This window comes from Thamnophis sirtalis, unplaced genomic scaffold (assembly GCF_051295495.1).
Source record: "Thamnophis sirtalis isolate CommonGarterSnake01/CBP01778 unplaced genomic scaffold, rThaSir2_p1.2 scaffold_14, whole genome shotgun sequence".
NCBI lineage: Eukaryota > Metazoa > Chordata > Lepidosauria > Squamata > Natricidae > Thamnophis > Thamnophis sirtalis.
This window is the reverse complement of record NW_028261394.1, coordinates 1103556-1131263: the sequence shown is the minus strand read 5'-3', so window position 1 is coordinate 1131263 and position 27708 is coordinate 1103556. Positions and strand designations below refer to the sequence as shown.

Below are 27708 nucleotides of genomic sequence, written 5' to 3'. Positions count from 1 at the left end.
GCCTTCCATCCTTCCGAGGTGGGTAAAATGAGGACCCGGATTGTTGTTGGGGGTGATATGCTGACTCTGTAAACCGCTTAGAGAGGGCTGAAAGCCCTATGAAGCGGTATATAAGTCTAACTGCTATTGCTATTTTTATTTTGGGTAGCCTTCCAACGGATTGGGGGCTACCACAACCTGGAGGAAGCCTACTTAGCTGCCGTCCCATCAAAGATTGTCCCCAACACGACTTGCCACCTGCCCAGGCGGGACGCGATGCATCTCTTCCGGGATCCCACCAGCGGAGACTTGCCCTGGACGGGCATGACTCTGGGTCTAACGGTCTTGGCCACGTGGTACTGGTGCACTGACCAGGTAATTGCAAAGCAGCCCAGCCCCCCCCCCCCTCCACCCCATTCCATTGGTCCTTCGGCTGCCTCCAGCGGCCTTACTGGTCCTTGGGGTGGGTGGTCCCCGGGGGCTTCCGTTTGGACTCCCACTGGGAGGTCTTGCTCTTCAGGTGCTTGGACTGGGAGAGTTTGGACAGAGGGATGCCCAGTGGAGTCCTTGTTTCTTTGGCTGACCCCTGGCCTTCGGGGAGTGGCGTCAGGGGCTGACCAGTGGCTCTTGGGGTGCTTGTGCCACCTCTGTGGGGGACGGGGACGGGCTGGGCGTTCTTAGCAGCGGTGAAGTTCTTCCTTTGCCAGGCCAAGGGGTTGGCTGGGCTTGGGATGGCTTTCTTGGCCCCAGTTCTGTCTTGTGGCCGTTTGTCCTCCTCGGAGCTTTTCCGCTGTTGGGGTCGGCTTTTGCCTCGCTCAGTCGACACTTGCACCCGGGATCCATAGCAGAAGAGGTGGGGCCCCTGTGGAGAGAGCAGAAGGCAGCAGCGGTTAAGCATCAGCATTGATAGGGGAGACGCTTGAAACATCTGCATGCAATTGTGTCCAGTGCGTGGCTGAGTTTTGCAAAGGGCTGAGAGAGACTCCTGCTCCCATAAATGTATTGGAAACGGCTGTTGTGATTCACTTGCAGACTCTAGATTCCATTTAAAGCAGTGTTTCCTCCAGTTTGGCAACTTTTAAGATGGGTGGACTTCAACTCCCAGAATTCCCCAGCCAAAATACCTGGCGGGGGAATTCTGGGAGGTAAGTCCATCCAACTTGTAAAGTTGAGAAACACAGAGATGGTTGGTTGGCAGGCAGGCAGGCAGGCAGAGAGATGGATGGATGGATGGATGGATAGATGGATGGATGGATGGATGGATGGATGGATGGATGGATAGATAGATAGATAGATAGATAGATAGATAGATAGATAGATAGATAGATAGATAGATAGATATAGCAATAGCAATAGCAGTTAGACTTATATACCGCTTCATAGGGCTTTCAGCCCTCTCTAAGCAGTTTACAGAGTCAGCATATCGCCCCACAGTCTGGGTCCTCATTTCACCCACCTCGGAAGGATGGAAGGCTGAGTCAACCTTGAGCCGGTGAGATTAGAACAGCCGAACTGCAGATAGATAGATAGATAGATAGATAGATAGATAGATAGATAGATAGATAGATAGATAGATAGATAGATAGATAGATAGATAGATAGATAGATAATAGATAGATATAGATAGATAGATAGATAGATAGATAGATAGATAGATAGATAGATAGAGATAATTAGATAGATAGATAGATGATAGATAGATAGATGATAGATAGATAGATAGATAGATAGATAGATAGATAGATAGATAGATAGATAGATAGATGATAGATAGATAGATAGATAGATAGATAGAGATAATTAGATAGATAGATAGATGATAGATAGATAGATGATAGATAGATGATAGATAGATAGATAGATGATAGATAGATAGATGATAGATAGATGATAGATAGATAGATAGATGATAGATAGATAGATGATAGATAGATGATAGATAGATAGATAGATAGATAGATGATAGATAGATGATAGATAGATAGATAGATAGATAGATAGATAGATGATAGATAGATGATAGATAGATAGATAGATAGATAGATAGATAGATAGATAGATAGATAGATAGATAGATAGATAGATGTGTGTATATGAGGGAGGGAGGGAGAGGAGAGAGAGAGAGAGAATGGAGGGAAGGAGACACACACAGAAAGAGAAAGAAAGAAATTCCCTAGCCAACCTGGGGATTTTTCAATTATGGGAGAATTCACTCTTCTGTCTTTCCAGGTCATTGTCCAGAGGTCCCTCTCAGCCAGGAGTCTCAACCATGCCAAGGCCGCCTCCATCCTTGCCAGCTACCTGAAAATGCTGCCAATGATTGTTATTGTTATGCCGGGCATGATTAGCCGAATTCTCTACCCAGGTAAGTTGCCAGGAAAATCCTTCTGGGGTTTTTTTTTTTCATACTGAAGAGGCCTGAAGGCTTCATAACTGGGGCACCAAGCAGAACCCAGCCTGGCCCAGGGAAGTAGCTGCAAGAGAGCTTCCAAGGTGGGCACATGTGCCCAGCTTGGCAAATGCAGTTGGGCCGGGACAGGAGAACTGGGCCTTTAACTTCTCCAGTGCCCCAGTGCAATTGACTGGCCTCGTTGGGGGCCCAGTTCCTGCTCTGCTCTCCCTGGAATGGGTTCACTTGCTCACTTCCTGAACGCAGTTACGAATGCCTTCCTCCAGGAATCATCTCAAGGGTGCAACCTGATTGGCAGGAGGGTGAGCTGTGCACGAAACCTGCCAGGCATCTGAGGAAGCGTGTGTGGGTGGTGAGGGGAGGAATTTCTACCCATAGCTTGTCTGATGCCCATCAAGGTTACTGCACTTCTCCTCCTGCTAATATTAGAATTCAGGACTGTCCGGTATTAGGAAAAGCCTTGTTAGTCAACAGTGCTTTGTTGACTACGCTGGAATAATAATAATAATAATAATAATAATAATAATAATAATAATAATAATAATAATAATAATAACCAGCAGCCTTGCACAACATGCTTCTTATATCTATGCACGAGAGGCCTTTTGTATAATTGTTGATGCTGTTGTGTTGCTTTTATTGCCTTTCCCTTGTTTTTTTCCTTCTTTAATTTGCTGGCTGGGGAATTCTTGGAGCTGAGCCTCCTAACTTTGAGTAGCTGAGGCTAAGGAACCCTACGATAGAGGTTAAAGTGGAGCCCTTCCGTTTAATTAGCTGGATAACTGCACCGGCGTTTTATGTAATTATGTATTGCTCCATTTTAATTTAATTTTTGATGGCATTGTTTTTATTCTTCCTGTATTTTATATGCATGAGTATATATATATATTATTTCTACATCGCCAAGAGGCGCATGATTGCGGCAAGGATGTAAACACTAATGACCTAATGAATTCATAAATAAATTCAGGCCAAGCCGTGAACGGAACCAATCAGAACACGGCTTGTGTGAACCTGATGGGGGGGGGAACACCAATCAGAGGTTGTTGGTCACAAGTTCTCCTGGGGAGCCCCAAAGGCTGTGGTTGGCTTTAGACACCCCCATAGCAACCTTTGCTGAAGACTTTCTCCTTCCAGTGGTCTTCAGCTACCACGTATTTGGACCCTGAAGCTTTGGGTGGAAGACCTGGGCAGGTTGGAGGTCCTTGGCAGACATGACAAGGCCTGGCATCTCCACTTAACCTTGGTCCTAAATCTGGGCTTGAAGCACCTTGGGAGAACAAAGGTTGACTTCTAGATGACTCTTCCCCAGGTGGCTTTGGTTCAGATCAAGGTCTTCTCAAGAGTTGAGCTCTTGGGAAAGACTTGATAAATTTGGAATGGGGGTGGGGACTTAAAACTATGGAGCTGGGTGTTCTGATCCCATACTGAGGTGGCGCAGTGGTTAAATGCAGCACTGCAGGCTACTTCAGCTGACTGCAGTTCTGCAGTTCGGCGGTTCAAATCTCACCAGCTCAAAGGTTGACTCAGCCTTCCATCCTTCCGAGGTGGGTAAAATGAGGACCCGGATTGTTGTTGGGGGCAATATATGCTGACTCTGTAAACCGCTTAGAGAGGGCTGAAAGCCCTGTGAAGCGGTAGATAAGTCTAACTGCTATACCAGAAGCAGTTCTGGGAGAAGAGGCCGCTCAACTTGAGAAAGTGTCGCAATCCAAGATGGGAGAGAAATGTGGGCCTGGAAGACATATTGCCTCTGGGCCCACGAGATTAAGCAGCCAGAGCTAATTGCCATTCTCAGAGAAACGAACAATTGCCGCTTCCAGTTGCCTCCTAACTTCCCTACTGGGAGAGGAGAGCGACTGCAGATGATTCCCACTTGCGACCAATGGCTATAATAGACGGCCACCCCCTCGTGGACAGCTCCCGATATCAACCATTATTTTACAACTGTTCTATTTCGCCGCCTCATTGGATGGGTCTGGCCTGAGTTTCCATTCCCATAATTCCCAGCCAAAGGATCTTCTTCGGGGTTCCAACCCAGCCTCTCAATACCCCAATGAAATGTTGGTGGATGCAAAAAGCGTTTTTATGAGCTGATGGTGTTGGGTTGGGATGGAAGGCATGACCAAGGCCAAGGGTTGGGTGATCGATTGGTTATTGCTATTGGCATCTGATCTAGAGGGATATTTCCTAGAGCTGGTGCCCTCACCGGGAAACTCTGGAAGTGCTGGCCCAAAGGGTGGTGAAGGCCACCAGCTTGGATGGCTTTGACAGGAGAAGAGACAAAGAGGATGAAGCTCTTTGTGGCCACTGATCTTAAGGCCTATATTTGACCTCCAGCATTGGAGACCTCATTGGCTCTGGGAACCCTGGGCAGAAGGGAAGAGTTGGGCTGACGCCATGTTTGGTGGCCTATTGAGAAGATATGATGCTCAAGGAGACAGGATTCCTATCTTCTCTCCGTCTTTGCAGCTATTTAGTACAAGTGTGTTTCTGGGCAGCACCGCTCAAGGGTCGTCCTGGTCTCCCAGCCCACCTCTCCGAGGAAGGTTCCCACAAGGAGCACCCTTGGAAGTGGCCCTTCTCCCCAGGGACGGCTGGGACAGTCCTCACCACCCACGTTCTGTGTTAAGAGGACAGCCACGTTTCCTGCTAGGGAGCCCTGCTAGAGCTGAGCCCACATGCTAAGGGTAGAACGCTCCCACAGAGATGCCTACCTGTGGAGCCTCGCTCGTACAGGTAATGTAGCCAGCAGGTAAAGCATGCAGGGGGTGGCCCCTTTCCCAAACGCACCTCGTCTCCTCCAAGCTGTCACTTTTCCGCCTCCTCCTTTGAGCGGCTTCCTCCAGAGGCGGAGTAAGCCTTGGTGGGGGGCTCCCCAGGGGGCTTACAAAGGTTCCCCGGCTGACGTAGGGCTCACTCAGTTTCCGTGGCAAGTGGTGAAGGCCGGGCCCCTCTCCGTTGAGAAGGAAGTCGGAGTTGGTCCTCCGCAGCGGGCACATCGGGGCCGCCCCCCCGTGTTTGTCAGAGTGGACGGAGGACGCGTTGGAGAGGTCGCAGCTATGGGCAGGGGAGCTGCCGGAGAGGCTTCCGTGGTCCCCGGGGGTCTCGTAGTCTTCCTCCTCGTCCTCTTCCGCCTCCCCCTCACCACTCTGCACCCCGTTCATGGGGAAGACGTTTCCTTCCTCCGTCCCAGCCGTTTCCGTGCTCACCTTGAGGTGGTTCCCTGCGTGGGCAACCTGTGGGGTCCCTTCTTTGGCGGATGGGTGTGCAGGGGTGGTCCCCGGCTGGTGTACCACGGGGCCTTCCGGCCTCCCCGTTCTCTCCTCTGCGGGTCCTGCTTTCTTGGAGACGGGGTCCTTTGCGTGGGCCCTCCTCGGCTTGGGCACTGGGGCAGCCGCGCTTCCGCCTTCTCCTTGGGGGTCCAGCATTTGCTTCAAGTGCTTGTTGTTGGCCAGAGTGGCAATCGTCTCCCCGTTGACCAGGTGCCTGGGAGGCTTCTCCATGGGGCTGGTGGCCAAGGGATTGGAAGGAGGCAGCTGGTCGTGGGCTGGAGAAGGGGCAGATCCCAGCAGGGGTGGGGGAGAAGTCTGGGGCGCTTTCTCTGTTGCCCCTTCCTGGGCAGCTCTGTTCTTGGCCTCGAGGGCCTTTTGCTGCTTGAGGAGCAACCTGTGTTGGGCGTTGGCCTTGGAGACATCGCACACCTTGATGCGGTTGATCTGAGAAAGCTGGATGTTCTTCACCTTGGGGTCGATGATGTTGATGTAGCCCAGAACTTCGCTTCCGGGTTCCGGATCGGGCTCCACCCAAGTGGGCAGGTACTCGAACATGTTGGCCTTCTCCAGGTTGAGGAGACCCGGGTGGATGGTCGGCACCTTCTCCACGAGGTTGCTGGGCCTCTCGGACACGCGGTCCTCGGGGATGACCTTGCCTTGGGCTTCTGGACGCTGTTCAGCCAGGGCCTTCTCACTGCTGGCTTTGCTGCTGACCGCCTGCTCGGTGCTTTTGGCCTTGACCAGAGCATATTTCGGATTGATCATTTTCTTCACCACGGAGTTGGTTGGGGTCAGGGAGACAACAGAAGGCAGGATGACCGGCTCGGCTTCCGGTTCTTCCCCCATGGGGATGGACTTGAGGCTGACGCTCCGGGACATCAGGTACAGCTCCTGGAACTGCTTGTCGAAGGCCTCGACCACCTGGCCCGAAAGGACGGAAATGACGTTCCGGTCGGTCCGGGCGGCTGACCAGGTGAAGCTGGAAGGCAATGCGGGAGGGTTACGTTGGGGGCCTCAGAGAATAGCAATAGCAATAGCAGTTAGACTTATATACCGCTTCATAGGGCTTTCAGCCCTCTCTAAGCGGTTTACAGAGTCAGCATATCGCCCCCAACAACAATCCGGGTCCTCATTTTTACCCACCTCGGAAGGATGGAAGGCTGAGTCATGAGAAAAGGCTTAGAAGGAAGGTGGGCTAAGGAGAAGCCCTGTTCGGACCTGCCCCAATGGGGCTCCTCAACAGGTTCAAGAGGTGTGGACTCTCCAGCCTGGGGGATTCTGGGAGTCGAAGTCCACACCGCTTAAACCTAGTGAGAAGCACTACGGCAAACCATGCAAGAGTGAATTTTTACAGCCAAATGTTTTGTGTTCCATGCACTCCTAGACCTGTTTTCTGCACAAAATCTAGATAGCTGTTGCTTGTTCATCTTGGTTATGGATCAAGAGAAGAAACTAAGTATGGAAGCTTTGGTTGTGGGGCCCCCCACCCCGTTTTCTGCCTGTCCTGTCCCATGAGAGAGGAAGCCTCCCTTTGGCTGCAGGGTCTCCCACAGGGGGTCTTTTACGCCAATAGCCTCCTTCCAGGTATACAGTTTTATATTTTTTCCTTTCATAGACATCCACACATAGACATTCATGTAAATGCTATTCACATTTATCGCTTATCTTCTTACAAATATAATAAACAGAGTTGGGGTCACTTTCTTGCCACCCCCTGCGCCTCCCTCTTGTTTTGCAATAATCCTGCTCCTTCCATCTTCTCAACCTCCCTTTTCTCCCTTCTCCTTTCCTTCTCTCCTTCCTCTTTGCCTCTCCCCCTCTCTTTCCCCCACTCCTCCTCTCTTCTCCTCCTTCTTCCCCTCTCTCCTACTCTTATCTCCCCTCCCTCCCTCACTTCCTCCGCTTTGCCCTTCTTTCCTTTCCCTCCTCATCCTCCCTCCTTCCCTTGGTTGCCCGGGGGCCTCCTTCCCACCCACAAAGCCAAGGCAGCTGGATCCCCAAATCAGGGCCTTCTCCAGGTTCTCCACCTACCTGTAAGAGCCACACACGGCTTTGTCCCCATCCACAAACATGAACTTCTGAGCCAAGGCTCCCTTGAACGTCATGGCGGAGCGGGTGAAAAACTCCGTGCCCCCAATTGTGCCGATGCGGAGATGCTGCAGACACAGAAGGGCAGAAATTAGCCGGGTTAAACGGCAGGTAAAAACTGGCTATCGGCACTTAACGGACATTTCTTTTCATTTGGGGCACCTGGGAGACAGAGTTGTGGCTTCAAACCCGGATGGGCGGAGGGTGGGGCCAGGAGAAGGTGTGGCGTGGCCATTCCAGGTAGGCCGTCCGAGTCTGACTTATTCAGCACAATACCGGCTTGCTGCGGATGGAAGAGGCAGCCAAGTTGATTACCGAAGCATCTTTGCAAAGCCCAAATAATTTGGGCTGTGCGATGCCTGTTTTGCAAACCTCCCTTGCTGGTGAAGGGAGGGGCCGGGGCGAAAGCGGGAAGTGGGAAGTTGTGGTGCGTGAAAACCAGAAAAGTGCAGCATTGCAACATGCCGACATGTGTTTTGGGTGCTGCCCGTAATGGAGCCTCCCCGTATTGAGAAAGTGCTGAGCTAAACCTAATTCGCTTTATTCCACCCATGGATGCACCTGTGTGGCTGAGGTGCTTAGGATGTGCCTGCTGGAAACTGAAATTTGTTTTTGTTTTGGCAAAAATCACCTCATTTGCAAACCGGCTGCCACGTTTGCCGAACAACTACTGTGGGAAAAAACAAGTTGGCAAAAGTTGGGTTGGTTATGTGATGAACCTCTTTATGACCATCACGACTTAAAACAACCATAACGGGCAGCCTGTGTTATGGCTGTTCACCCTCCAGGCCTTCCGCAAGGCCCTTAAAACCTGGCTGTTCCGACAGGCCTGGGGCTAAAGAGCTGTTGCCCCCGTCTCGAATGGTATGACTGTTGTGTGTTTTTAAATTATGCATTGTGATGCTTTGTTTTTTAAATTACTTTTTGTCTGTATCCCCCTTCCCTGGTTGAGTTGTGAGCCGCCCTGAGTCCCCTTCGGGGGGAAAGGGCGGCATATAAATGTAATAAACTGAACTGAACTGAAAGGGAGAAGAAAAGAGAAAGAGGGAAGTTGAAGGAAGGAATATAAAAGTTCTTTTGTAGAAAAAGTCAATGCGTGCCAATGATGGGCAGGTTTTAAGGAGCAGCCCCGAAGCTTGAAGAGGATGTGAGGGATTAGTCAAAGGCCACGTACAGAGTTCTTAGGAAAGTTAATAAAAAGCTGGATTTCCCCGTCTTTATTGCCTTTGCTATGACTAGGCTCACATTTCGGATGTTCTGAACTCAAGAAAGGCGATGGGTTGGCAAAAAGTCAACAAGTGGCCCATCTGGAAGAGGGTGCTGCTTTAAAAGTTCTCGAGAACTTCGTTAAACGTTTGGGTCAAAGGGAAGAGCCTCCGAGGGGAAATCTCCAGGAAGAAGGTGGAGACCATTAACTCCTAATTGCTCTCGTTCCAAAAAACATATTTTTTTTTCATTCTTCAGGCCTTTCCTTGCCCCGCCAGCATTTTAAGGCTGAACGCCTTGTTTTGTTCCGAAGTGAATGAATGACGTGATGAGGTATTTATTTTCCACGGAAGAAAAGCCAGCACAGTCCATTGAAAACCAGCAGCCCCAACTGACAACAAGGAAGGGGGGAAAAATGCAGTTGGGGCAGCTGTCTTAAGTGAGAGCAATTTGTTGATTGAGCCGAGCCGGAGCAGAACAAAAAAGAAACCGGGGAGCAAACAGCCAAGGCGGAGGGTTGGCAGGGAAGAGGAGCAGAATCACAGCTCGAGCCAAAGCCTGAGTCACTGGGCAAACATGTGCTGGAGGCATTTCCCAGGGTGCCTTGGGGCTGACCCCTCGCACCTGCGTGCCGACTCTTGCCAGGCGTGATGGTGCCGAAGCTCGGGTGTCCTCAGATGGACACCAAGGTTGATGGGAACGGAACTGTTGTCCCCCCAAAGGGAATCGTGGAATTTTAGGATCTCGGAGGTGGGACCGTGTGGACTTCAATTCCCAGAAATCTGGGAGTTAAAGTCCCCAAATCTTAAAAGTCCCTGAGGTTGAGAAAGTTAGAGAATCCAGCTTCCCCCCCCCCGGAGCCCACGGGAGCAAACATCTCCAGATCTTTGAAGCAACTTAGCTGGCTTTGATTGGGAGCAGCTTATGAGCTTTGAAAAAGGTAAACAGATGCGAGCTCCCTTCCACAGCCTTTTGTCAGCATTATGTGCTGAAGGTGGAGCCGCATGGAACCGAGTTTTCAAAGAAAAGAAAACAGCCGAGCAGGATGAGGCCGCCCTCCAGGGCGATGCAAGGCAAAGGTGGCTTTTGTTTACAACCGCCCGATGGGTAAAGTGCAGCTCCATGGTTCGAAAAACGAGACCAAGGGAGGTATCTCATCTTTGGCCCCTGGAATGTGTGTGTGTGTGTGTGTGTGTGTGTGTGTGTGTGTGTGTGTGTCTAGCAAGAGGGCAAAGGGCACAGAGTGAACCCATCGGCTCTGCCCCGTATCTTTTCAGCCGTGCTTCAGGACCACCAAGAACGCTCCGAGGGGAAGACTGTGTGACAAACCTGGTCCCATCCCCAGCCGCTTTCTGACGTAGCATTTTGGAAACCCACCACCACTCAAAACTCACCCGTGGCCTTAGCTCCGCCCCTCTTTCCCCCGTGTGCTTCGTTTGCAAATCTGACGAATCTTAGGATGTGTGTTTGGTGGCTCCACCGTTTGAAACAACCAACCAAGGTGTAAAAGTCTTTCTTTGTCCCAAGATATGTTTAATGCAAGAGGTTTCCTGTTTCTTTCCCTCTCTCGGTTTTTATAACTTTTTGTCATCCCCTGCAAGATGCAGCTTTGTTGGCCATTGGGAACAAGGAGCTCTACAATTGGTTCTTGGGAAATGGGAAATGCATCTGGGCGCCCCCTTCACCCATTTTGGCCTACACGAGTTAGAAAACTGTGAGGGCCATTAACCAGTGGAACAGATTGCCACCAGAAGTTGTGGCTGCTCCACAACTTGGGGGCTTTTTGAGAAGGGACTGGACAACCGTTTGTCTGAAACGGTAGAGGGTCTCCTGCCTTGAGCAAGGGGCTGGACTAGAAGACCTCCAAGGTCCCTTCCGACTCTGTTGTTCTGTTCTGTTCGGATAGAAGCTGAGAGACCTTGAGTTCCAGTCCTGCCTTAGGCATGAAGCCAACTGAGGGGGCCAGTCGCTCTCCTCCTATCCAAGAAGGAGGTTCTGGCAAAGTCGCTTCTGAAGCTACGGCCAAGAAGAGTGTAGAAACTTGCCCACAATGTCCTCGGCAGTCGGAGGTTGGCTTGATTCGGGGGGGGAGGGGGGAAGCTTTCTAGGCATTAATCAAGACTCTTGAATCTACCTTTCCATTAGTGAGGGCTACGGCTGTGATGGAGAACCTCTGGCATGTGTGCCAGAGGTGGCATGTGGAGGCCCTCTCTGTGGGCACGCTCACTGTGACCAGCTACTGTTCATGGCCACTGGAGTGCTGGAAAACAGCCTGAAAATGCCCCCCAAAATGGCCAAAGGAAAGGCGTGTCCAAGTGCCAGCTGGTAGTTGGGTTTCTGGTGCTCTGGCACCCACATGTTGTTCCAGTTTGGGCAGGCGGTGCCGACAAGGTCCGCCGTCCCTGGGCGGGGTCTTGGTTAACTGAGAAAGTGGAATCGTGGTGAAGATCTGCTGCCTTCCCCTCTCAGGGCTGCTGAAAGGACGACGGGGAGAAAGCAGGCAGAGAGAAGGAATGTGCTGCTAAGAGATCCATATCGTGGCCAACTGGTGCCATGGAGACTCTTCTCGCAAGCTCTCGGTGCTCCAGCATGGATGGGATTGGCTGGCAAGCACCGCCGTCTCCGGAGCCAAGGCTTAAAGGAATTTGGGAAAGTTGCAATTATTGCAAAACGGGGAAAGTAATTATCCCCTGAATTGGCCGATGAAGACATCCTCCCAGACTACAAAAGCACCCCGAGGGTCTTTTATCTCTCCCCTTTTTTGGGGGGGCAACGTTTCAACGGGACCATTTGCTAGACTCGCGGGCTGGTTTACCTTCAGGTGGCCGGCGTGCATCTGGGCTCGCTCGCACATCTGGAGGAAATATCTCAGGTTGGATTCGTCTATGATGATGTAGATGGCCACTTTCCGCTTGAAGCCTGCGTCCAGGAGGTCCTTGAAGATGTCAACGTCCGTGAACATGTCCATCACCACCGCGACCACCTGCCGAGAGGGAGAAAGGAGACGTCAGCCCACGGGAGCGAAACGTATTTCCAGATGTGGCCTTACCTCTTAGTTGGCTGGGGGGTTCTGGGAACGGTAACCCCAGCATTTCTGGAGGTGCCTGATTCACACTAAGCCGAGCCGAGGTGGCGCAGTGGTTAGGGTGCAGTACTGCAGGCCACTTCAGCTGACTGTTATCTGCAGTTCGGCGGTTCTAATCTCACCAGCTCAAGGTTGACTCAGCCTTCCATCCTTCCGAGGTGGGTGAAATGAGGACCCAGACTGTGAGGGCGATATGCTGACTCTGTAAACCGCTTAGAGAGGGCTGAAAGCCCTATGAAGCGGTATATAAGTCTAACTGCTATTGCTATTGCTATTGCATGGCAATAAATCTTGACTCTCCAGCTCCATCGCCCCCAGGTCAAGAACTGGCTTACACCAGAAGCTCAAAGACTCAGCACGGCTGACTTAATGGCTCGATTGCAATTAAGACAGAAGCTGCTATCTGCATAGAAGATCTGCCTCGCGCCAAACGTAGCAATTAAGCTCTTTCTCCATGCCCACTTGGGGGTTCAAATCCTAGATCTTGTCTTCCTCCCCTTTCAAGTCTACAGAAATTGGGCTGTTCTCTTCCCGGTTGGGAGATTTTGGTTCAAGGTTTCCCTAACGATTTTGCCTGGCCTGGAAGTCACTGGTTCTCATCCCACCGGCCTTTACAGGAGGGAACCACGTAGAGGGAGAGACTTGCGTGCTGGAGTAGAGCAAATGGTTGCTCCTTGATTGCACCCCGTAAAGCTCCTCGGATGTTCTCCTTGAATCAACACACACACACAGCAGTTCTCCATTTCACCCCAAATATTCAAGAGCCCAGGACTCCATGGGTGGCCCCAGGAAATCCGGTTCTACCACAAAACCGCGGACGACAAAATCGTGGTCGACGAAAGCGCGTATGTGACGTTATCACAGCGCGACGAAAAAGATCGAAAAAGATCGAAAAATGTAAAAATAAAGCTAAAACCTTCCCCTAACCCCCCCAAACCTAACCCTAAACCTAACCCTTAACCTAACCCTAAACCTAAACCTAACCCTTAACGTAACGAAAAACCTAACGCTAACCCTTAACCTAACGCTAAATGTAACACTAACGCTCTAACCCTAACCCTAACCCTTAACCTAACCCTTACCTTTATGTGAATCGGCTTGCTGTAATTTAATTTTTATTTCAATTTTTCGATCTTTTTCGTCGTGTTGTGATGACGTCACATACGCGATTTCGTTGACCGCGCTTTTGTGGAACGCGCTTTTGACGGGTCACGGGAAATCCACCCTCCCTCTCTGAGCCGGTGGCATTTGCTAATCGCTTGGATGGGGACCACATTCCAACATTTGGGGCACAGAACAAAACCCATTTTCCCATGACAGACCCTCAACGCAGACCGTCTTTCCGCCAGGAGCCCTCCTGGCTATCAGGTACTCAATGCACATCACATCACAGACTTTGTCCCAAAAAAAGCTTCTTGCAGGAAAAGCGAAACACCTTCAAGAAAAGAAAGGAAGTCCAGCTGCCTTTTGAAAAAGCCTCTTTGGGGACAACCTGGACTTGGATGACTCTCCATAGGCAGGGCAAACTTCGCTTTTCCCCCCTCTTCAGAGGCTGAGCTTGGGGCGTTTTCAACTTCCAAAGAGAAGCGAAGAGTCCCAATTCCTTAAAAACCTCTGCTTTGGCTGATCGAGGCTTGCTGTAAGCATAAAGGTGTTTTCAGCTGGCCTGGTTCCACGTTGCACTGGGAAAACAAACCCCTCTCTTGCTTTCTTTCCAAAAGGAACCTCTTTTCCATCTGGGTCCCAACTGTGTGGGTGGGCCACTTTCTCAAAACAAGAGGCTGGAAAAAAACACTTTTCTTCTACGCATTTCGTGGGAGAAACGGAGTCGACCTCTGATGCAGCCTTAGCTGCTGTGAAAGGAGCCGAGACGTGTTTACATCTTGTAAGAGAAAAGAGGGGATCATATTTCTGGCATGATCTGACTGAGTAACGTAGCTCTTACGAGAGTCGGCTCTCGGCCCCGAGAGATTCAATTCAAGAGCAGGAAAGTCACCGGGTCAGCAAAGGGAAACCGAGGCAGGCGGCAAAATTAAAAGAGAGAGAATTGAAAACACGATCGGGAACAGACGAGGTGAAGCGAGAAGGGAGCTGGGGCTGACTTGCTCCGCTTTCCTTTGTAGAGACTCTGAGAAAATGTGGGAAGAAGGGGTTTTTTTTTTGCCTCTAGGAATGTGTGGGTTCAAGACAAGCCTTTTCATTTTCCCAGGAATTGTGTCCCACATAAATTAAGGGAAAGACACCCACTTTTTCTGTGAGTTTTTGCACCCCGGTCCTCCAAACCTTGCCAGCATCCTAATTGTGAGAATTGCATCGTTGGATGTAAGGCGGTATTTCTCAATTTTGGCAACTTTTAAGATGTGTGGACTTCAACTCCCCAGAATTGAAATGCACACATCTTAAAATTGCAAGACTGGAAAACATTTCTGTAAGGCATTCATGCCTCTCTCCCTCGTGGGATTTATTTACAAGCAAAGGTCATTCATTCAGTTTGTGCAGCCACACATTTTACATACACAACTATCGGCTGCTCACACGGTTCAAAACAAAACAATCGAACAGGGACACATAGACAATCGAACAATAACAGCAGTGGTTCCCAAACTTGGCAACTTTAAGACTTGTGGACTTCAACTCCCAAGCTCTGCTGGCTGGAGAATTCTGGGAGTTGAAGTCCTCAAGTCTTAAAGTTGCCAAGTTTGGGAACCACTGAATAACAGCAACAGAAAAACACCCAAAATTTTAAATGTAGGTGGTTCCTGGTTCTTCTGGCCAAAGACTTTTAAGGGACTTTTCTTGCCGAAAGGGAAAAAATCAGGGATCTCGGTAGCCAAACCTCCTTTTTCAAAAATAAACAAAGGACGTGTTGCTGTTTTCACAGTCCCAGGATTCTGGATCCTCACAATACAACAAACACGAACCAGCCAAACAGGCTGGATTTGAGGAACACCCTCAAGCGATCCCAGATTGAATCCAGCTGAGTCTGCACGATTTTGACTTCGATTGGTCTGGTCAAGTGGATTGGGGGAAACCGCAGGGGCAGAATAAGGTTTTGGACACCTGGGAGAACCCGAAATGAGGTTGGGGGGGGGTCTCTAGGAAGAGGCAGGACCCCCAGTTTTGAGCGAAGGTGTTCGGAGTGGCTCTGCTCTGTTGCTCTGGAGCTCCCCGTTCTTGGTTGAAAGAAGGAAAACATGAGAAAAACATTACAGGAGCTGATTTAAGTTCAGAGCTGTTTGTGCTAGGAATTCTCTCTCTCCCTCTCTCTCTCACACACACATACATGAAAAACCCAGCAGAAGATACTTGGGTCTGTGTTTGAGTCCTGAGATAAGCTGTGAGGTTGCAGTGTGGGGACACGTTCTCTGACAGTACATGTTGCAAAAATCTCAACTCTCTGGAAGAGTCAAAAGTTGCCTTTTGGGGAGAGGGTCTTTTTTCCCCAGTTTCCAATGGTGGTCTTGCAGGAGGCCCTTGGAAAAATCGCCATCCAGGAATGATGGCAGAGTCTGTGACTCTCGCGTGTCATACTTGGGGGGGGGTGCCCATTGTGGTCCTTGAAAAAAGAGGTCCTACCTACTTATCTTGACCCAAGAACCAGGAAGTCCTTCAGGGGCAAAGCAGTCCAGATCTCTAGCGTGTCTCCTCCTGCCCCCCCCCACAGACACACCAGATGGACCACAGGTGCCCAAGGGGCCTCTAGAAGTGGTTGAGATAGACCAGTGTTTCTCAACCTTGGCTACTTGAAGATGTCTGGACTCCAACTCCCAGAATTCCCCAGCCAGCATTTGCTGGCTGGGGAATTCTGGGAGTTGAAGTCCAGACATCTTCAAGTTGCCAAGGTTGAGAAACACTGAGATAGACCATCGCCATGCCGAACTCCCAAATCACGAGACCTTCATGAGGCCATCCTTTCCCTACATGCTCCCTTGTGGATCTGTTGCAATCGAGATGCACCAGGATCTGGCTGTGGTGCCAGCTGCTTTGGTGGGAAGGGGCTCCGCTTTGAACAGGCTGTCTCAGCCGCCTTTTCTCAACCATCGGATGCTTTTGATCAGCTGCGCCTTCATTCCAGGGTTTGGAAGATGTCTCTCTGGGCGAGGCGATCGTGATTGAACAGGGCCTACCTCTCCATGGGAGGTCAGGACACAGCCATCTAACCTGCTTTCGGCAGATTGGGCAACCGAGGCACGCCTGGGAGGCTGAGTGGCTTGCTACACCACCAAGCCAAGCTGCTAAATGCCATCTCATGACCGAACGGCTGCCTCTCCTGTGGCCTATTTAAGCCTCCCTTGTCACAAGGAGCAATTAGTTCTCTGTCTCAAGACGCCGCCTTTTAATCACGCTTAATCATCCCGCTCCGTCGTGTCAAGATCAGCCAGCGCCTTGAGTGTCTCACAGATACTCCCCATGTGCCACGCAGGGCACTTATATCGCCGGGCAAATAATCCGAGCGACGACTGTGTAACTGTGACTGGTTTGGCTCAGTCCCCAGGTGCGATGGGAAGAGCAGGAGGGGAGAAGCAGGGAAACAATTTGCAGGGGAGACTATTTCATGGGCTGGGGGTCTGCAGAGGCTGGCCCCAAGATGGTGGGACTGAAGTTCCATGTGGACTTTCCACCACACAGAAAATAGCAATAGCAATAGCAATAGCAGTAGACTTATATACCGCTTCATAGGCCTTTCAGGCCTCTCTAAGCGGTTTACAGAGAGTCAGCATATTGCCCCCAACAATCTGGGTCCTCATTTTACCCACCTCGGAAGGATGGAAGGCTGAGTCAACCCTGAGCCGGTGAGATTAGAACCGCTGAACTGCTGATCTAGCAGTAGCCTGCAGTGCTGCATTTAACCACTGCACCACCTTGGCTCTGGACCTGTGGCACATACATGATGCGTGTAAGTGTGGATGGACTTTTTGTGACCATATCCATGTTGGTGTGTAGCTTGGTGGTGACTTTTGGCCCCTCGGATTCCCCTCGCAAAGTATTTTTTCCCTTCCCCCTGCGAACCCCACTGGCGCCCAGAGCCGACTGGAAATCTCACCCGGCTTCCCAAATCTGGGACCCAAAACTGAGGAAGTTGGATGAGATTTGTTGGCATAATTAAGGGCAAAATCTCCCTCCAGGCGCCCGCAGATGTTGCTGCCTCCCGCTTTCATCTCGGGCCAGGCACACGTCACCTGTTTTCGAAGCTCTTTGGAGAACAAACGCTGAGTGTCTCTTGGGCCCCAAGTTTCCTCCTGAAGCAGCTTCTGCTTGCCGGAAAAAGATCCCGGTTTATTTATGTATTTATTGCTTTCCCAACGGGTAAATCTGTTGTCCCATTTTCCTTAGAGGGATTGCTTGGGCAAGAGAGCGTTTCTCGAAAGCTCCGTTTCTGCACAGGGAAAGGTTCTTGAGAAGTTCTCAGGTGCTTTGTCTCTACCTTAGCAGCTGGAGGAACATGGTTAGTTTCGGGTGAGGGCTCGCCGAGGGCCCCTGGCTAGCTAGGGAACCACCGAAGCATCCTTGCAAACAGACGGGACCGTCCTCTTCTCTCTCGCTGCTAAAAACCCTGCTTCTCCACATCCTTCTGTCTGTCCATCTTCTGGCCGGCTGTCAGTCCCATACCACCCATCAGTTCAGTGGCTCTGAATAGGAATGACCCATCCCGTATTCTACCCAGCATCCGACCTCTTCCCTCTTCGGCCTATTCCTCCTCCCATGCTCCTATCCCTGTTTACGGTTCCTCTGGTTGCCGATGATGGTTTCTATGCCGCATTTTGCCTTCTTGCAAGAGAGGAGGCTCTTCGGAAGGGGTTGATTCCAGACTGGCGGGAAGGCGGTGGGCCAGGAATTGTGCAGCTGCTGTTCGGTGCAGCTCCACCGGCTTCGTTTTGCCGTAGGAAAAAAATTCCCCAGGATTGAAAGCAGCAAAGTGATGAGGGAGCCTCTTAGATTCATATAGTTTGCACACCACCGCAGGGATTTCCTGTGCCTTCAGTTTGCTGGCTGGGGGATTCTGGGAGTTGAAGTCCAGGCATCTTAAAAGTTGCAAAGACTGACAAAACTGCCCTCGAAGGTCCCATCAACACAACCATCCTTGGAAATTTGGGGAGCGGGGGGGAAATCTGCCTTATAAACCCTTATCCTCCTGTGCGTCCAATTCTCTGCCTTGGCTGACCAGACCCTCTGAGATCAAGTCATCTAACCCTGCAAACTTGACATTGTATATGCAGGTAGACGGCCTCTCCCTGGGGAAGCCCCGGGGCTCTGGCAGAGGCGTGAAAAGGTGTGCATGTGGATGGGGGGGGGGATTTGCTGAAGGAATCTGGGGCCAGGGGCTTTGCTGTTAGCAACGGGGGTTAATCCGGAGGTCAGACTGAGTAATCCTTGCTGGATAAACAGCCTGGAGGCCTCAGCTGTTCCTCGCTTGCAGCCTTTCAGTCTTTGTTCCCTTCCTCTGTGAGTCAATAATTATTTTTACTGCTTTGGCTACCAGGGAAAATAGGCAGAGCCCGGTCAATTCAGCCGTTTACCTGCCCCTGCTAGGTAACTAGCATCAGCAGCTAATCTGAGGGCCTAAAGACACACTTTAATAGACTGGGCGGCCATTCGAGCGGGATAGAGATCTCCTACCTTGAGTAGGGGGTTGGACTAGAAGACCTCCGAGGTCCCTTCAGCCTCTGGATTCTACGTTCTATGTACCAACAGCAGAAGGCAAGAAGACTTTTCTTCTGATGCAGCTTTCCAGGCAGCCGAGCGAAGAGATTATCCGGTTAAATTATCGATTAAAACGGAGACAACGAGACCAAAATCCCTGCAAAGTGGTTTGTTTTTTTTTTTACTTAAAAAGTTTTCAGGATTTTCCAAAAAAGGGAACGAGAGAGAGCCGGGTATCCTTTTCCCAGACCAAAACTGGATTTCTGCTAAAGATTCCGTGGACGATTCGTTAATCCAAAAGAAACCAGGATATCCTGGCTTGTGGTTTCCTTAACCAGGGTTTCTGTCTCCATGTCTCCAAGTCGAAACTGAGAGCAGTTTTCTCTCTGTAGAGCAGTGTTTCTCAACCTTGGCCACTTGAAGATGTCTGGACTTCAACTCCCAGAATTCCCCAGCAGTGGTTAGGACAGTGTTTCTCAACCTTGGCAACCCGAAGATGTCCGGACTTCAACTCCCAGAATTCCCCAGCCAGCATTCGCTGGCTGGGGAATTCTGGGAGTTGAAGTCCGGACATCTTCAAGTTGCCACGGTTGAGAAACACTGCTGTAGAGTAACACCATGCAGAGTTTGATTGATTCCTCTGTAATACTATTTATATAAACGGCTTCCAGACAGGATGCTGTTGAACGCTTCACGAACCCACCCAAGGAAACATTTCAGGAATATCACTCAGCATCACCACTCAAACAGCCCATTAATGGTTTTCTCCCCCTCTCCCCTCCCCACCAGCTGATCTGCCAAAAGAAATCCTGCTCTTTGTCCAGAGTCAAGCTGAATTCTGTTCTCTGGTTGCCAAATGCAGGAGTAAGAAGCCAACTTTCCCAAGCACTCCTCCAGCTTCGCAAAGGGATTTTTTTTCCTCCTTTGGGCTCCTTCTCTTTGCCTCGTTTTGTCTACCCTAAAACCAGCCACTCTCCCCCCCAGAGACCCCCAGTTGGCACTGGCCTGCTGTGAACTAGAGATCCCCATGGCTGGATTTTCACTGAGCTGCTGCAGTTATTCAGACTATGCGGCTGGTCTGCATTTTTGAGTGGATTAGGAAGCAGTGAGAGAGTTAGATTCCTCCCAGCCTGTTTATGGTCTCTGAAGACGGGATAAGGTGGCCTCCGTTGCTTCTGAAATCAGCTTGTCTTGAATCTGGAGGATGCGTTGAGGAGCCAGCCAAGACGAAGCTGTTTTTCCCACGCTCTTAACCAAAATAATTGTCATGAAAAGCAGGGCTGCCCCGTTGTCATTGTTGGGGGCTACTGTGTCGCACGTGCGGGTTTGAGAAAGAAGGATGACGATGCCAGAAAGACCTTTGATCTGCCTTTTTCCTTGATTGCTTCCAAGAAAACCTTTTCCCTTTTTTTTTTTCCAAAGTGCGATTATGACTGAGGTTCATTAGATCACACTGGACTGCTCAGGAGGCAAAGTCGTATTTGTGGAAGAGAGTGCAACTGGTTTGCAAGGGTGCAGGAATGGAAGAGGACAAATTGGAGCCTCTTGTTTGGCGAGAGAGAGAGTTCTCATGTGTGAGATTTGCAAAAAAAGAAGAAGATGAAACCGTGGTCTCCAAAATATCCATCTGGAGATCTGGAGCAACGTTCGAAAACTGCCGTTCAGAGAAGGATGAAGAAATGAACCCCAAAGAAACGTGTAACAAACAGAGAGGATCTCATCAGCACTCAGCTGCCCTGAAGGAGCCCCTTAAAAAGCAAAATCCTCCCCCTCCCCAATTCGACCAATGGTTTCATAAACAATGCCACCGGAAGTTTCTTTCTGGATTTTTGCAGGACTTTTTCGACTTCCCAATCCAGGCTGCCACCCTACGATTTGCCAATGACAGCTGTTAGCAACAGATCTTGAAAATTAAATGTTGTGAGAAAATGTGACACAGAAATGACGTGGAATTTGACCTGCCCTAAAGGGGGTCTTGTCTGTGATTCAGTGGCCCGAAAAGAGACAGGTGGAATTGTCCCAGACAATATGAGAAACTACTTTTGAATGTTGAGAATTTAATGATTTATTAAATTTATATACTGCCTGTCTCACTTTCCAACTCTAGTTTCCTGGCCTCCTGCTGTCGCTCCTTAGTGGGTGCAATCTAGCCAAGTTCATCTGAAAAGTACAAAACCTAACAGATCATGTTGACGCAGCTCTGAGGGTTGCTGAAATTTGGGGGAATCACCCAACTGAAGCCATTCACACCTGTCCTCCTTCCTAAGGTCTCACTGATGTGTTCGGGCAACAGCCAAGCGGTCAACAGCTGCCAATCTCTCTAGAGATTTTGAACATTTCTACACCGAAGGCTCCATTGATGCTCAAAAAGCACATTTGAACCTGGGGGGTGGGCTTTTGGACCACAAGGAGATCTCCTTTGAAGTAGGCAGAACCTGGAGCTGCATCTGACCTTTCAGGAGACGTGAAGGCAGAATCTCCCAGCTACAAGAGTCACGTTTCCATCCAAGACCTGACACCACATTTTCTGACTCTCCCCTACGAGAAACACCTGGGGACAAAAGGCACCAGAATCCCCTAGGAAAGCTTTGAATACTGAGAACTATTTTCATTTTATGTTGAAAAAAGTGGAAGTTTGGCCATTTTCCGGAGGCTTCCTAGAAACGCACGATGGTCGCTTTTGCTACCGCAAATAAAGCAGATTCTTGGTGCCTAACCAATCCTGGGTTAAGCCAAGGCAGCTCGAAAGAGAAGCTTAATCTCCTAAGGACACTTTGATGTTATGGCTAGAAGGGTTTCACAAGCCCAAGCTTGTCCAAGAGAGTTTTTGGTGGAGTCCCGATGGATCAGCTCAACAAAAACTCAGTGCCTGAGATCCAGTGTGAAGCAATCACGGGCTTGTTGATTTCTGGAGATAAACTTAGCCCGAATGTGTGAATTTAGCTGCACTTACTCACCAAGAGTCAGGCCAGCCTGGTCCATGCAACCAATCAATTAGACAATCCTGGCTTAAAGTAACTTGTGAACCCAGATTTCCAAGTCGATTCGCTCTAGTTTTTTCACCATTTACGCCTAAACTTCCAGTCACGCACTCTGTTTCCCCCCTTGGATGCAACTTCCATGATCTTGGCTACATTAATTTTCAGTTGACAACAAGATGGCAACAACATGGCATCATTTGCATATAAAATACAGATGTGTCCACATCATCAAAACAAAACATGTCTCTGTCACCAAAGGTTATCCTGACATGTTTATCCAGAAATGCAGTAAACAATCTTGTGTGAAGTCCTGCTTTCAGCTGACCCATTCACAAAACATCCATTAATTCTCAAACCTCCATTCTATGCCATTTTTTTTTCACCCTTAGCAACCAACCTTTCTTTCCATGTTTGCGGAAAACATTCCACACGCCAAGCCTATTCAACTTTATCAAATGCTTTCTCTAAATTAATAAACACAAGGTTTATTGTGTTTATTTAAACTTACTTTCTCATAGACCTGTATGTTTCTCAGCAAAGAAAAACTAAAGAACAAGAATCTGAACAACACCTGCCCACCATAAAGTTTCACTGAAGTTTTCATTCTTGCTTCTTGTAAAACGCCTGTATTCTTCCGATATTTTGAAACGGCCACTTTGATACTATATTAAAAAATTAGCTCCACATTTAGAACGTCTCATCATTCTTCAAGCTACTAATTTTCTCCATCGTTCATAATAAGCAATGAAATCAGTTATGCTTCTAGAATTATATTAAGTCATTTTCATGTGAAGACTTGCTATTAATATTTTCATGAATAGACTTGTTATTAAGCCACGGAAACAAAGATTTTGTCCTAAGCAGAGGCTCACCGTCAATAATTATTCTTGGATTGTTGATGTCCCAGTGATTTCCTTCACTCTCTCTCATCTTGTGTTCAGTTATTCTTGTTACTTATAGAGCAGTGTTTCTCAACCTTGGCAACTTGAAGATGACTGGACTTCAACTCCCAGAATTCCCCAGCCAGCGAATGCTGGCTGGGGAATTCTGAGAGTTGAAGTCCAGACATCTTCAAGTTGCCAAGGTTGAGAAACACTGCTATAGAGTGTTTTCCCCTGGACTGCATCTATTCAGAATATTTCAAATTTTTCCCTTCAAGACCATTCTTGGTTTTGCAATGGAGTGTAACATAATTGTCATCAATCTGTGGATGTGCGTTTCCATTCACATGATAGGATAGATGACAGCAAAAGACGCTCCCTAACTGATATCTTAGCCAGAGAGGCCCGTTGAAATTGATCTCCAATGCCCACCAAGGCTTTGGTCAATAATCCAAGTTTCATGGCGTGCTTTTTGGTAAGACGTTGCCACGGGCAACTTTCCTGGCAGGTGGCAGTCAAGGGCCACCCAAATCTCATGTTCTCCCAAGGGTGTCCATGCTCCTTTCTGCAAAGGACTCGAAATGGCAGCCACACAACCACAAACCTCCGTCCCTTTTTACGCACAGCCCACATCAAAAGGGGGGAAGGGTCTTGATGGCCTGTTTGTAGCTGCCATCTCGACTCTTTTGATCCACGGACCCCCTTCCATGCATGCTGGGGTCTCTAATCTTCCCCACAAGCCCAACTTCTCACCAACTTGGAATGCAATGGACTGGCAAGAGTCTCGACGCCTTTCAAATATAATTACAGGCATTATATTTCATTCCTCATAATACATTTAATTTCTCATTATGGCTCGATGACAGGTAGCTGAAGGTTTTTTTTAAAAAAATTGCTTTTTGGCTCCCTTCCCCTCTACAAACTATCCTTTGATAGCTACAGCTCAAGAGGGATATAAATGTGTGGGAATCCGCCAGCAGGAACACGCCGGAAAAACACCTTTATTTGCCCGTTGACAGGTTTCGTTTCCCAACCCAATGTGGTAAAAGTAAATAAATTTATGTATTTATTCTGGGATGGCAGCTTCGTCTTTTGCAACGGCCATCGCCTTTGCGCCAGCTGCGGATGCTTGATTGCTAAACGCCAACCGAAGCCGCTAAAGATTAAAGATGAATCTGGACCTGGATCACACGCTCCCGATTTTAATTAATCTGAGTTGAAAGTGAATTAGGAGGAGGAGGAGGGAAAGGTATGTCCAGGGCTGGACCGGAGGTTTTGAAATATGTTAATCAAGAGAGAGTACATTTGCAGTTACTTTTGATTGAGGTCGTTGTTTATAATTTGGGCTTGAATTTTTAATAAGTAGCCCTTTTATCTCTTTCTTGCAACAGCCGGAGAAATCTAGGTCACAGTTACTCCCATTTTACAGATGGGAACACTGAGACTGAAAGTTGCCTGGGGCCTTTGAACCACGTGGCCTTTTCCCAGCTGTGCATCGTATGAAATTCTTGGAGGCCCAGATCCAATTCCCTTCCTGCCCCATTTCTTTTTCCAAGCGAAAGAAATAAGGCTGGTTTTGGGCAGTGTTTCGCCCGGGGAGATGCGGACACAAAGGGAAACGTAAAAGATCGCCTTTCAGCAAATATGGAACCCACATTCCGTTCAAGGAGTCCATAAGAACAAGAGTGCTCTTGAGCATCTGCAGAGGACCTTTCCCCACGATTAAGCTACTTGGGATTACAGAAGGCGAGTAGCTGGGTTTCTAAAAAATGAAAAACTGAGATTTTGGCTCCGTTTTGATTCGTGTTCTCGGGAGACAGACGATTTCTGGGAATGGGGGGCCTCTTCCTTCCACCCCATTCTATCTCCCCAGTCTTTCCAGCATCATGGATGCTGGCTTCTAACCATTAGCTCTTCAGCCTGTCACTCATCCCGTCCCACCTCTTCTCCCATCTTCCAATATGCCACCAAGTCAGAGAGCGGCCATAAGAAAAGCCCAGGATGAGCTCAGCTCTATGGTGGCTCATCCTCCAGGTAGACCTTCCAGGAAGCACCTGAGATGTTGAGGTTGGTCCAGGGGACATCTACACCCCCCCCACTCCTCACCTTCTGAGCCTGGAAGATCATCTTGCGCACGACCTCTTTGATGTGGGGCTGGCAGTCAATGGGGGGCTGCATGTAGACGGATGCCCGGGTCACCCCACGGTAAGCAATGGCGTCCGGCCAGCCAAGGTCCAGTTGCGGGATGGATCGGTCAGATCTTTCCGGCCAGTATTCCAAAGAAGGCCCCGGGCCTTCGTCATCGGTCTGGCTGCCACTGTCCACACAGCCACTCCTGTCCTTGAGGGGATGCTCCGCACCAGGGTCGTATGTTTCCAAGGTCTCCAGGACTTTCCTGAGCTCCAGCTCGGAGAGGAAGTCTCGGATGTTCTCCTTCTTGAGAACTTCGTAGAAGGCCTCCGGCCCTTTGGCTACCAGGGCTTCTAAGGCCAACCTCTGCTCCTCGCTGTAGAAGAATTCGGGCTTGGACTCGCTGGATCTCCAGTTGACGTGGCTGTTGTCCAGACACTGAACCTGGGAGAAAGCCATGGTTCGACTCAGAAACCGGGAGGAGCCTCAGCTCCACCAAGAATAAACAGGAGCTCAGATGGGCAAAGAAATAAGGTAGTGGTTGGTATCCCTGAGTTGAAGAGTTAGCAGCAACGAATGGAGTCCTTCAACTCCTCCAAAGGCTCTTGAGAAGTCCTCCACAAAGTTTCGGATGCTTCTGGCCTCCAGTTCCTCCTCGCCTGGTTCCTCATCTCATCTTGTGGAACCCAAAGTCTCCAGGAGTCTCCAAATGGGTCTCCAGGACTTCCTCTCCCAGAACTCTTGTCAACGGCCCCGGAGGCCTCTCACCCTCCGCGAATGAGGACTATCTGGGCCGATCTTCCTCCTCCGTCAGAAGCTTTTCGGCAATCCCCTCTCCTCCGCGCCACTCTCCACTTTCCAGATGCCCAGAGGCGCCGGGTGACGAAAGGTGGAGGAATTCAGTCTGAAGTGCCGGACGGGGCTTCGTCTCCTGCCGCTCCCCTCCTGGGCGGCCGTCGCCCGATGCCCTCCAGTCCCCCTGGACGTTCCAGGGGCTCTCCTCGTCCTCCCGAGCGACCGATCTCCTCTGCCAGCTGGGCTGCCTGGCCAGGCGCGCTGCTGAGATGCCGGATCTCGCCGCGTGGAAACTGCAGCGGCGTCTGCCGGGAATGAAGTCAGCGGGAGGAGAGGAGGTGGAGAAGGGAGGGGAGGAGGAGGAGAGAGCCGGCTGAGGAAGGCGCTCCTCCTCCTCCTCCTCCTCCTCCTCCTGACTTCACCTGCAGTCCCAGGTGGCCCCGCCCGCCTCCCGCCCGTCCCTGTTCCTGCCTGTCCCACGCGGAGCTCTCCGGCGGGCTCCGGAGGGGAGGCAGGAAACTGACTCACCGCCCCAGTCGGAGCTCCGCTCTTCCACGTCAGGCCAGGCTGGGGGCCGTGAGGGGCAGAGGCTGCTGGCCGGCCAGCTGGTCAGACTTTGGCCTCCGGAGGGCAAAAAGGCAGCCGGCGCCTTCTCCAAACACGGGCAAAGTTTCCCTCCCTTCTTTGCAAACAGGCGGCGCGGGGAGCTGGAGGGGAAGAGTCGCAGCCCCCTGGAATGCCTTTCTCACGTTGGCACTGCCCTCTTCAGACACGGGTGCGCTCCTAGGAAAGTTCGCTGTCTCGTGGGACTGAGGAACCCCGCCTTTTCCAACCCCCCCCCCCAATGGAGCAGCATCCCCCGAGACACGCGTGGCATCCTCTCTCCCGGGATTCCTCCCCCCCCCAAAAAAACACCCCCAGATCGCTTCCAAGTCTGCCGTTCACATTTGAACGGGGGTTGTTCTCTCCCCCCCCCCTTCAGTCGGGTTGTGTTGTTTCATTTGGTTTGTGCGTTTAATTGTTTTAATTGAAGGGGCTGGAATGGGCAGCTGATGAAGTGGTGAGGACAGCAATAACAAAATCACCCTCTGCCCAATTGCAAAAGGCAGCTTTTTCTTCTTTCCAGGGGACCTTGGACGTTATTCAGCAACAACATATGTCTGTTGCCAGTCCTTGGGAAGGCCTCCATTAGGTGGGCAGAAGGGCCCAAACATCTGGCTGACTCTGCAACCCACAACAACAACAATAATGGGATTTGGGTTGCAGTTTCTCTAGGAAAACTGGGACCATATTTTCTGTCTCCCCTTCCTTTCTTTTGCAGGCACCCCCGCACCCACCTTCTCTGTCTAGGGCAGGAGGGCCAGTGCATTGCTCCCGATGGGTCCTGACCCTCGGCTGGTGCTCAGAGACCTTCTGGTTGTGTGGTGTTGTGTGTCTGTGTGTCTGTGGCCCTTCATGCAATGCCTGCAGGAGGCTGGGGAAGGTATTTTTGGTGTGATACCCATGGCGGTATTGTTGGGCTCCTGCGGAAGTTGCTGTTCTCGCCTTGAATGTCTAATATAATAATCCCTAATGAGTCCCCATTATTATTATTATGACTTGGGCTAGTTAATTATCAGGCGGAGTCTGGGAGCTCCTCATTTTCAGGCTAAATAATTTCATGAAAAGCCTTGGAGAATTATGTCTCACTTCATCAGGTCCCGTGGCCACTCCGCAGATCTAATGAAGCCAAGATGTAGTTTGTTTATTTATTTATTCATGGACCTAGGCTTAAAACAAAAAACACTCTGCTCCCACGGACACCCACGGGTGCCTTACATAAGAAAACAGCCGTAACAAGAAAGAAAAGGAAATAAATTACATGTATCGGGAAAGATTGTATAATATGGTTCCACCACAAAACCGCGGACGACAAAATCGCGGACGACGAAAGCGCATATGTGACGTCATCACAGTGCGACGAAAAAGATCGAAAAATGTAAAAATAAAGCGAAAACCTTACCCTAACCCCCCCAAACCTAACCCTAAACCTAACCCTAAACCTAACCCTTAACCTAACCCTTAACGCTAAACGTAACGCTAACGCTCTAACCCTAACCCTAACCCTTAGCCTAACCCTTACCTTTATGTGAATCGGCTTGCTGTAATTTAATTTTTATTTCAATTTTTCGATCTTTTTCGTCGTGTTGTGATGACGTCACATACGCGATTTCGTCGACCGCGCTTTTGTGGAACG

General features: G+C 49.9%; 2 protein-coding genes across 4 annotated transcripts in view; one reads left to right on the top strand and one right to left on the bottom strand.

The window, feature by feature from the left end:
- SLC5A10 (solute carrier family 5 member 10) overlaps positions 1 to 27708 on the top strand; it is a 54541-nt gene that overhangs the window by 12199 nt on the left and 14634 nt on the right. Inside the window, exons 8-9 of the mRNA XM_087701766.1 lie at positions 149 to 354; positions 2209 to 2344. Coding sequence (XP_087557892.1) covers positions 149 to 354; positions 2209 to 2344 — 342 coding nt within the window. The remainder of the gene's footprint in view (positions 1 to 148; positions 355 to 2208; positions 2345 to 27708) is intronic.
- Positions 122 to 25763, bottom strand: SACK1G (scaffolding CK1 anchoring protein G). Of its 3 annotated transcripts, none has more exons than XM_087701751.1 (5): positions 24654 to 25763; positions 11774 to 11941; positions 7696 to 7820; positions 5107 to 6643; positions 122 to 841 (listed from the first exon to the last, which is right to left on the bottom strand). In XM_087701751.1, the coding sequence occupies exons 1-5, from the start codon at positions 25134 to 25136 to the stop codon at positions 428 to 430; spliced, it is 2727 nt and encodes a 908-aa protein (XP_087557877.1). In that variant the 5' UTR covers positions 25137 to 25763; the 3' UTR covers positions 122 to 427. The 3 variants fall into 3 exon arrangements, with proteins under 3 accessions (XP_087557877.1, XP_087557879.1, XP_087557878.1); XM_087701753.1 differs by lacking the exon at positions 24654 to 25763 and adding an exon at positions 13366 to 14399; XM_087701752.1 differs by having other exon boundaries at positions 447 to 841; positions 5183 to 6643.

Bases quoted from the DNA above. Each gene is read 5' to 3' on its own strand.
- SACK1G (XM_087701751.1), bottom strand. From the start codon at position 25,136: ATGGCTTTCTCCCAGGTTCAGTGTCTGGACAACAGCCACGTCAACTGG. The intron at 11,942-24,653 runs GTGAGGAGTGGG...CCCTCTCGGCAG, and splicing joins TGATCTTCCAGGCTCAGAAG to GTGGTCGCGGTGGTGATGGA. The intron at 6,644-7,695 runs GTAGGTGGAGAA...ATTGCCTTCCAG, and splicing joins GCCGTGTGTGGCTCTTACAG to CTTCACCTGGTCAGCCGCCC.